The sequence below is a fragment of the Chanodichthys erythropterus genome, chromosome 9, assembly GCF_024489055.1.
Source record: "Chanodichthys erythropterus isolate Z2021 chromosome 9, ASM2448905v1, whole genome shotgun sequence".
NCBI lineage: Eukaryota > Metazoa > Chordata > Actinopteri > Cypriniformes > Xenocyprididae > Chanodichthys > Chanodichthys erythropterus.
In genome coordinates this window covers 14,161,827-14,172,776 of record NC_090229.1, presented here as the reverse complement: position 1 = coordinate 14,172,776, position 10,950 = coordinate 14,161,827, and the positions used below count along the sequence as shown (strand labels likewise).

General features: G+C 36.2%; 1 protein-coding gene across 3 annotated transcripts; it reads left to right on the top strand.

Moving 5' to 3' along the window:
- Nucleotides 1–858: 858 nt before the first annotated feature.
- Nucleotides 859–6,019, top strand: zgc:77486 (uncharacterized protein LOC405808 homolog). 3 transcript variants are annotated; one of them, XM_067393619.1, is made up of 6 exons: nucleotides 859–1,005; nucleotides 2,430–2,631; nucleotides 2,756–2,861; nucleotides 3,039–3,163; nucleotides 4,046–4,153; nucleotides 5,212–6,019. In XM_067393619.1, the coding sequence occupies exons 2-6, from the start codon at nucleotides 2,472–2,474 to the stop codon at nucleotides 5,358–5,360; spliced, it is 648 nt and encodes a 215-aa protein (XP_067249720.1). In that variant the 5' UTR covers nucleotides 859–1,005; nucleotides 2,430–2,471; the 3' UTR covers nucleotides 5,361–6,019. The 3 variants fall into 3 exon arrangements, with proteins under 3 accessions (XP_067249720.1, XP_067249719.1, XP_067249721.1); XM_067393618.1 differs by having other exon boundaries at nucleotides 5,170–6,019; XM_067393620.1 differs by having other exon boundaries at nucleotides 884–1,005; nucleotides 5,167–6,019.
- The last annotated feature ends 4,931 nt before the right edge of the window (nucleotides 6,020–10,950 follow it).

Below are 10,950 nucleotides of genomic sequence, written 5' to 3'. Positions count from 1 at the left end.
TTTTTTTAATGCATTGTTAATTTTGAGATTTTGCCTCCATAACATGTCTTCTTTTAGACTCCTTGAAAGAAAAACAAACAACAAAATAAACACCTGAGTGTTCATTTTATTACATTTGATCTATTTGCATCTGTAAATTTCAATTAAAATACATTTTTACATTTTTAAAGGCCATTTTCTCATGCACTGGGCCAGAAATCTCCTTTTCAGTCATGTTAACATACAACAAACGTTCCAGGTTTATTCATATCTACACCGATAAGCAAAAATGCCCATTTTCTCATAATGTTTTTTCTCATTGTGTATATTCTGAAGGGTTTGACTGGGGTTTGTTCATGTTATTGCTCATATACTATGCAACCTACTTCACCCAATGTTAAGATTTCTGTTTCTGAAAATGTATGCAAATCAGTGTGTATTTAATTAGATCGATACTCATTTTTATAATTAAAAATAACCTCGTAGAAAACGTCTTATTGTGCTGTGATTAATCAACTAGGAAAATATGGCGATATATATTAGTTAATTTATTTACCCAATTCACCTGTGGTGTCTTGCCTTAAACAAGAGGACAAGAAAAAAATAGCACAATACATATACTGTAAATATAATATACTTTATATTGCATTAACATATGGATGCAATAAATAAAAGAAGCTTTAACACCGAAATTGAAAATGAAAGCATACACGTGTAAATTACACATGACCATTTTGGCCTCCCTGAGATATCTACAACTTTTTAATCCAAAAAAACATTTAAACTAACGTTGTCTCAAAACAAGCATGTTACAGAAATACTTGGAAGCATTGTTTGTGTGGACTTGGGGGAAGTGGGATGAGGTTTCGATGATGGCCAAAAAATTGTTGCGCTTCGGGTGACGTCACACCCGTTGTTTCAGATGACGTTGAGAGAAGCAGGCCGCACGCGCATAGCAGGAACCTACTCTGTCAGATTTCTGGGGATCAAGGTCGTCGATTTCTCCTCAGTCACACGAAAATACGGGTAAATATTCGAGCTAACAGAGGTTTTAAGCCACCGCAAGTGTTCGTGGGACGGTCTCGAGGTCCCAGCTGTCCGATTTGTGTGCGTGCCATCACGTCAGCTAGCCATTAGCAGAGCTAGCGCGTTAGCCTGGCTAGTTGAATATCACAAACAAGTCGACTTTCATCTATTCAGCATTTTTAACACGGTCATCTCTATGTAATATTAAATATTTTGAAGGAATGTATTCGCTTTCGATGTCACTTTGACGTTGACAACACCTCGGTTTGTTGTTTGTCGCGATACTAGGGTCAACGACAAAATGTTTTTCTAATTGCGGAGACGCTCACAGCTGATTTTTCCTGGACATACTCCAAAATAACCTTATTTATTCCCGTTTATTTGGTAATCTATCATCCAGATTGTTACGGTAAACTTCTATATTTTTCGTATTAAGCATTTAATGCTGTATTTTATTTGTATTGAAGCGCAACTGTTGCCAGATTGTTAATCGTCATTTGATCAGTAGGCTGTTTAGGTTTCTGTAACCTGGATCATTCGTTTACTTGTTGGAGAAACAAAAAGCGAACAAAGAAACTATTGTTTTTTTCTTGCAGTACATTGTCAGCCTTTAGCAGGGTCACAAACAAATAAATCAAAGGGGCTAAAGTTGGGTTTTCACTCCAATAGGAATCCAGCAAAATGGAACAGTTTCACAAGTTTCATTTATAAACTTTGTCTCTGTTTTTATCTTCCTATCTAGTGCATACGCATCGTTTATTTAATATATGGCGACATTGTACAAATCAGCCATATCAAGAGTAAATTAACATATTTTAATGAAAGCCTTTCAGCAAAGTCAAGGGTAGGGCACAAAGGATATCAAATTTGGTGCATTTAGGTGAATTTATTTTAATATTCTAATGAATAGCAATTATGCATGTTTAGTTCTAAATGTATTTTTTTTAAGAAATGTTTTTATCACTTTATTTTACAATCCTTGTTATGCGTTAAATGTACCAAATTGCTTAAAGTATATTATGCATAATTACAAACACCTAACCCTAAAACCTAAAATCTAAATTAATATAGCTCAGTACTTATTTGTGTAATTAACCTTAAAAAGTGTAACCAAATAGTTGATTGAAAAAATAAAAAATTCTGTCATTGATTACTCAGCCTCATGTCATTCCAAACCTATATTATTTTTTCTATGGAACACAAAAATAGTTTTTAAAGAATATTTTCCATACAACAACAGTTCATAGTGACCATATGCTGTTAAGCCCAAAAAAGGAAAAAAAAAGCACCATGGAAGTCGAATGTATGGATATGTGTATTGTTATTCAATCTATATAAGTTGATTCAATCTATGTGAAGTTTATTTTTGCCACTCCCTGATAAATTATTCTGATGAAATACTAATTATTCAACCCTATCTTCAGGATCGCCCTCTCCCGTCCCCCTTACCCCCCTTCTTAAACAGCATGGCTCAGGAGACAAATCAGACGCAGGTGCCAATGCTTTGCACTATGGGATGCGGTTTCTATGGTAACCCTCGCACCAATGGAATGTGCTCTGTCTGCTACAAGGAACATCTGCAGAGACAACAAGGAGGGGGGCGAAACAGTCCCCCAGGTGATAAAGGTAAATCAGTCTCCTAGTATCCTACATGTCAAATGCACCTATTGCATTCAGAACCTAATTTGTTTGCTTAGTTTTGAAGTTGAAGAGTTCATGTTTATGTTTCATGTTTGTCTGTGTCTTCCAGCTGCCACATCTCCTGTAGGTTCCCCAGGTGCATCTGCAGTAACAGTGGAGTCCACCCCTGTACCCCCTACGGAAGCCGTTACCCCACCTGAAGAGCGCACGTCTAGGTAAGAAGGTCTTTGTAAATCTGAGACTGATCATGCTTGAATTGGTACAAATTGTTGCAAGTGCAAAATGGTCTGTAGCTCAGTGTTAATCTCTTAATGAGCACAAGCTGCTTATGATGGTATAGGAAGGAATTATAACAAATAACTCCTGTATTTGGTTGGATTTTGTTTATGCAGTAATTCGACCAGCCCAGTGACCCAGCAGATGACTGCTATGAGCATCTCCCAGGACACGGCAACCAATGATTCAGACAGGGCTGAAGTGGAGGAGGAAGAGGAGGAGGGATCGTCTAAAAGCACAGGTCTGCTGTGTTTTCATGGCTTTTAGTTTAATAAATATACTTTCATTTTTTTTCTTTGGTTATTTAAACCGTTCTGGTGCTTTCACACTGTGAAACGCATTTTTTGATTTAGATTATTATTTTATAATTATTATTATTTATTATATTGTAACTTTTACATGTTAAACAATTTTAGTTAATTTTAATCACAAAAAATGAAATAATTAGCATGTTTTTTGAACATTGACATAGATTTTGTTTGTTTTATGCAGTTTTTTAAATCTGTTTTTGATTCTGATAGATTTAAAGGGTTAGTTCACCCTAAAAATGAGAATTCTGTCATTAATTACTCACCCTCATGTCATTCCAAACCCATAAGACCTTTCATCTTCGGAACACAAATGAAAATATTTTTGATGAAATCCATGGGCTTTCTGGCTTCCGGTAGACTGCAGTGTTAATTTTTGCACACAAAAAGTATTCTCGTTGCTTTGTAACATTAAGGTTGAACCACTGTAGTTACATGGACTATTTTAACGATGTCTTTACTATCTTTCTGGGCCTTGAAAGTGGTAATTGTGTTGCAGTCTATCGGAGACCAGAAAGCTCTTGTTTTTTTTTGAATGACATAAGGTTGAGTAATTAATGACAGAATTTTCATTTTTGGATGAACTAACCCTTTAATCTTGGTCATATTTGGTCAATCATGAAAGACTAGTGATTTAGAAAGAAAAACCATATCCAAACTAAAGCCTTGCTTTCAATTCTTTTTATGAAAGACATGAATACTGATGAATCATTAAATCATTGATTTAAGTCTCAGAGTATCATGTAGCCTCAGAAGACAGGAAGTTTATTGTGTTTTAGAAATTATCTATCAAAGGCTGGCCATGTGTTTAACAGGGCCAGTAGGGGAGGCTGCACAGGCTTCATCAGATGGAGATCAGACCCCTGACAAGAACAAAAAGAAGAATCGATGCTTCACTTGTAGGAAAAAAGTTGGCCTCACGGGTAAGAGCCAAGGGAAGCGCTTTTTGTTCTTGAATGAGGGCTGGGCTGCACTTATCTTTTGAGCAGACTTCAATACTTTATAAAATGTAGCTTTACTGCAAAGCTGCTCTTTTTCTTTGTTGTTTTTTTGTTACTGCAAAGCTGCTATTCTAGCATTCTTTTCTATATATATATATATATATATATATATATATATATATATATATATATATATATATATATATATATATATATATATATATATATATATATATATATATATATATATATAGCTAGCTTGGTTATAATGTAGCTATAATATAGCTAATATAGCTAGCTTGGTTCATAGTATATTTTAATGTGTAATGTTAATACACTAATGTTTAGAAGTTTGGGGTCATTAAGATTTGTGCAAGAAATGAATGTTCTTAATCAGCAAGGATGCCTTAAATTGATCAAAAGTGACATTAAAGACATTTACACTGTTACTAAAGATTTCTATTTCAAATAAAATATTGTTCTTTTGAACTTACTATTCATCAATAAATCCTGAAAAAAATGTATCATGGTTTCTACAAAAATATTACGCATGGCAACTGTTTTCAACACCGATATAAGAAATTGTGCTTGAGCACCAAATCAGCATATTTGAGTGAATTATGAAGGATCATGTGACACTGAAGACTGGAGTATTGGAAAATTAAGCTTTACCATCACCAAAATAAATTACATTTTAAAATGTATAAAAATAGAAGTTCACTTGTAATATTTCACGATATCACCGTTTTTATAAATCAAATAAGCATAAGAGACTTGATTCAAAAAAAACGAGCTTTACGACCCCAAACTTTTATACTAGTGTATACAATTTTTTCTAAAATTGACTCCATTTATATTGTATGCCCATCAATTTGAGTTAATTTGTCCTAGTTTGAATCTGTAGTCAGACTGCATACTGCAGGTTAGTGCTGCATTTCACATGGTCCTGCTTGTTTCCTGCCCTTTCTAAATCACTGCTAAACTTTTTCACCCAGCAGGAATACATGACAGACTGAATCCACTCGCTTTTGTGTCTATAGGCTTTGACTGTCGCTGCGGTAACCTGTTTTGCGCTATCCACCGTTATTCTGACAAACATGACTGTCCCTACGACTACCGAGGAGCCGCCGCCGCCCGCATCCGCAAGGAGAACCCCATTGTGGTAGCTGAGAAGATTCAGAAGTTATGAGGACTGATGGCTAAATGAGCATTGTTTGACCTGCAAGTTTTGGAACCATGGCGCTGAATAACACCATTCTAAAATGGATTCATTTCTTCATTGTAGGATAAGGTGGGTGGGGTTGTAGGGTACAGCCCCTGCTTGGCCACTCCCTAAACTATCATCTCCCTGTCTCTCCCGGAAGGACGGTGTAGAGGTGTGTGTGTGTGTGAATGTGTGACATGTTGAGAAATATGTGCGTGTGTTTTGTTTTGTTGTTTTTTTTTTCTTTTCTAGAGAGCCAGGGAGAAGAGGGATTGGTTGTCAGTTGGGCATCCATGTGGGGAGGGTGGACTCTTTAGTTTTTACCCTGGCATTGATTTTTGTTAGGATATTAACATTATTTTTTTATAGGAGCCCTGACATGTGGGTTCAGGAATCATTGGAGGGGGTTGGGTGGGGGGTCATCGAAAGGAAATTTCTCAAAACGTTGCTGAAGAATATAGATTTTAATGACTACTCCCACATTTACCCATGTAAAAAAATCTTTTTCTGTGATATTCTTTTTTCTTTATTCTGATTAATTATCCCGACATGTCAAATCCCAGCCTGTGCATTTAAAAAAAAAATATTTCTCTTTTATATATTGACTTATCATGCTAATGTTGGGTGCATGAACAGTTATTGGATGGGGTTTGAAGGGGGGGCGGGTGGGGTGTAGCAAGAGCCTTGACATAAGCGAGTGATTGAGATTTTTTTTTTTCTTTCCTTTTCTGTTTTAATGAGTGTATGGCATCAGAAGATCTATATTAATATATTGTACGTAGCTTGAATTGTGTGATTGCATTCTATTTATTTTGTATTATCATTTGGTTGGTTGGTACTGGAGGATTGGAAGCATGTGTCCAAAAAAATAATTTGTAGGAAATCCCTTAACAACATTTTGGGCCATTTACATATGCATTTTTAAGAATTATAGGTCCTGATGAAGCCACATTAGATTGGGATGAAAAAATCTTGCTTTTCAGAATCAAAGCACAAGAGCGTTCTTCAGTTTCTTCGCACAAACAACAAAAAGTGCAGTTAGTGTAGGATCCTTGGTGCTGTACGGAACCTAGCAGGCCTGTTATTGCTAATGCACGCCAGCGACGAACTAATATTATGACCTTTTACCTCAGAGTCTCAGAGCTTTGAGAGCAAGGTGTTTGTTAACCACCAGCAGACCAATGAATGATGCTAATGGAACCGGCTAGTAATATGTTTAATAGGCGACGCCTTTCCGTTCCAAGACATGTATTTACAATTAATACCACTGTGCTTATGATGTCATAGTGGAAGATGCACACACACTTCTCCTAACAGATAAACGTTGCATGCTCACACAGATATTAGGCCAAATGCAGTGTTTGCTAAAGCCACATTTTACATTGCTGCAAGAATGTAAAACAAAACAAAACAGTGTCCCATTGCATGGGCAAATGGAGCCTGCTATTCAAACCAACAGGTTTCTTTTAGTATCTAATGTAAATATTATATGGCTACCGTTTTAAATAGAATGTTTAAGGTTTTAGAAAGAACAGGAAAGGTTCAGCAGGGAAAAAACGTCCATTTTGTGTGTATGTAGTGTTTATTAACTATCCATATGTAAGGAGAAAGATGCAATGTGGTGTTCTCTGTCATCCCTTGAGTGAATCCTATGTCTTTGTGCTGGTTGTGTTTTTAATTACTTTGTTTGTTTGTTGTAAAAGGGCTGAAACGACCATTTTGTATTTATCCTTAATGTTGTCCAGCAATCTTCTCCCATGATGTCTCTTGATGTGCACATTTTTCCATGATTCATATACAACCCCTTGACTTGCGAAACTTGTTGAAAGCAACTTGGTGGATGTAACCGATTTGAAGTCCTGGTAATGACCTTGCTGCTTTATTAAGGAAATAACCTGAGCTTTAATTAGCACCGTCTGTGATTGCAGCATTATCCTCAGTGGGGCTGCCAGCTCAAGAGGGCTTTTGTGCAAGGCAGGTGTCAGTGGCTCAGAGAGCTGGCATGTATTCACGCCATGCTTGGCTGAGCCGCCATCCTGACAGCCTTTTAATGAGGGTTTGGATCTCACTCTTTGTCTGCACCATTTGCTTGAGATTAATCCTACCTTTCTAGGGTTTAAGCGTAGGCATTCAGACAGGTGAAAGGCGGTGTACGGAAATTCTGGACTCGTAATTTCTAGTGAGATTGTTGTAGTGTGTGTGGGTACGAAACTGTGAATGTAGTCAACTGCTTGACTATGAAGCTCCAGTGGGTTGAAAGCCAGTTGGTCACCTCTAATGTTGCCTTCAGTGTCTTATCAGATCCATTGGTACTATATGCCAGTGTATTATCCCTTCTATGCTAGCAATGATTAACTGTCCTCATTGCATGTTATTGAGAAAAATAGTGAAGTGACTTCTTCAGAATGCCTTGATTTTAGTGAAGATGTTGAGATTTATTTTTCTCACAGAAGTTCATCAGAACATTCGGATGGGTGACGTGAGTTTCAGCTCGGATGTGTTCGGCAGTACATTAACCAGCATTTATAGGTTAATTTATCAGCGTGCCCAGTCCCCCAGAGACACCACCAGATACCTTTTTGTTTTCTTTTGGAATTTAGGATTGTATGATGTGTATGAGTAAGTATAAAACCAATAAAATCACAAAGTTTATTTTAAATTTACACAACGTTTTGTGTTTTTTTTTTTTGTTTGTTTTTGTGTGTGTGCAAATACATAAAAAAGCAGCGGTTCTCAACCAGGGCAAACTTCCAGAGGTCCCCAATAGGTCTTAAAAGTATTTATTTTATTAAAAATTAAAATGCCTAAAAAAAACCCTAAAAGGTAATGGTTTACAAAACAGAAGTACTTGGAAGTACATTTCAGCTTGGATAGGGCAACCTTTGAATATTGTCTTGGATAAAGGGGTTAATAACCACTGATCTACACTGTTAAAATCAAAGGTTTTTGCAGTAGAACAACCATTTTGGGTTCCCTTTTATGGCCCTTTCTGTTAATAGTTCTTAAAGGGTTAGTTCAACAAAAATGAAAATTGTCATTAATTACTCGCCCTCATGTCGTTCTACATCCATAAGACCTTCATTCATCTTCAGAACACAAATTAAGATATTTATGATAAAATCTTATGGCTCAGTGAGGCCTCCATTGACAGCAAGATAATCAACACTTTCAGTGCCCAGAAAGCTACTAAAGACATATTTAAAATAGTTCATGTGACTACAGTGGTTCAACCTTAATATAATAAAGCGACGTTAATACTTTTTGTGAACCCAAAAAATAAAAATGACTTTTCAACAATATCTAGTGATGGCCAATTTCAAAACACTGCTTCAAAGCTTTACGAATCTTTTGTTTTGTATCAGTTGTATCAGTGCCAAAGTCATGTGATTTCAGTAAACGAGGCTTTGTTACGTCAAAAGTGTTTCGGAATTTCAATATGTCATTGGCAGTTTGAGTCGCGATCCAAACTACTAATTTGAATATTTATAATATTAAGGTTAAACAACTGTAGTCACATTGACTATTTTAATTATGTTTTTAATACCTTTTTGGACATCTGAAAGTGTTAATTATCTTGCCGGCAATAGAGGCCTCACTGAGCTGTCGGATTTCATCAGAAATATCTTAAGTTGTGTTCTGAAGATAAACCAAGGTCTTACGGGTGTAGAACGGCGGGCGAGTAATTAATGACATAGTTTTTATTTATGGGTGAACTAACCCTTTAAAAGAAATGTGTGTGTGTGTGTACATGTTTTTCTATCATGGTGGGGATTTCAACCTGAATCCACACAGATTCATGGGGACTCGTGTCACTGTGGTGACCTAAATTGAGGTCCCCATGAGGAAACAAGCTTCTAAATCATACAGAATGAGTTTTTTTTTTTTAAATGTAAACTTAAAGTTTTCTGTGATGGGTAGGGTTAGTGTAAGGGGATAAAATATACAGTTTGTACAGTATAAAAACCATTCCGTCTATGGAAAGTCCCCACAGGATAATAAACCAGAGATGTGTGAAGAATATTTCAGTAATCTCAAGAACCTTTTTCCCCAATATAAAGAACCTCATGTGCAATGGAAATGTTCCATGGGTGTTAAAGGTTCTTCATGGAACCATCAATGCCAATAAGGAACATTTATTTTGCTGAAAATATACTTGAAGTGAATCTAACTGTGTTGTACCTTTGCACAAACTGCCCTCATGACTCATACTCAAGGGAAACTTGGAAATAGTTGACTTCAGGAAGTGGTGTCAGTAATTACTGATCAACCACCCAACATCTCTTAGCCCTCCTCTGACATTTCTTCAAGCAGAATGTCCTTTCATGCTATGATATTAGATGAGTAAACAGTGAAGATGTCCTGTGTCTCCATATGAATCACCCTGTATTATTGCCACATCGGCAGCTGCCCACCACAGACAGCTTGTCTTCCTTCACAGCTGGCTACTGTCTGCGTGCACTTATGTGGTTTTTAAGTCTCCGGGTTTAAATGGGTTAACATTTGTCTGTGAGGTTTAATGTTACCACATGATTCATTGTATTCATTTACACCAATGACTTTATTTACACTTTATTGGCTTGATAAAGGAGTGATACTGTGTATCAGCAGAGCACTAGAAGGAAGAAGTGTTTCTCATAAAACAGTATGTTCTCTCTGGAAGTGCTCTTCTCCGCAAATGCATCAACATCACCCTTTCACACTAGTGATTGCTTTTCTTTGTTATCCTGAAGTGACACATGTAAAGTGACTATTGTCTTTCACTGATTATAGGACAAAACAGGCTACACTAGTGATTTTTTAAAATTAAACACTCTAAAGGCTATTTATTGAAGTTATTTGAGCCAACCATTTAGCAATTAATTGATCAAATGTTTTATGTTGATTAATTATAGACAGCCATGGGAGCTTAAAAAGAGATGCGTAATTTAAACTTGCGTTTTCCTTTCGTCAAGACAATAGTCTTTTTAAACATGAATATTTATTTTTCTGTTTTTCTTAAGTTTAATTGCTATTTTAATCTGTAAGCCGTAAATTGTGGTCGTTGTCTCAAGAGTAATCATTGTATTGTGTGACTTGGAATTAAATAGAATACAAGTAGACTATACAACTTTATTTAAATTGAAGTATTTGGTGTCTCTGTAATCATCAGCTGTCTGGCAGATTTTACAAAGCTACGACAGCAGATCTGACAGAAGTTCCTTGGATACTCCTCCTGCGATGTCATGTCAGCGTAATTTCCGGATGCGATACCGTAAAGAGCAAAGACGTTTTAACAGGAGGCGTGTCGTCCACTCTGCATGATTTCCGCACTGAGGTAGCGTCGACTCACGTGCTACTCAGCGGACCTTCTGATTGGTTACATGACTTTGCGCTATTTTAAAATAATAAAAACTGTAAAGGACTGTACTTTCTTTTTGAGGTAAATATATGTTTTCCTTCATGTGTATTATTAAAGAGTGATATCGATGCTCCAAAGGAAAAATATAAGTGGAATTGCAATCTGTGATATTTTTGCTTTTCATATAAATCGAGAAATTTGAACACTTTACGAAATATCTTCACATAAATATTTTCC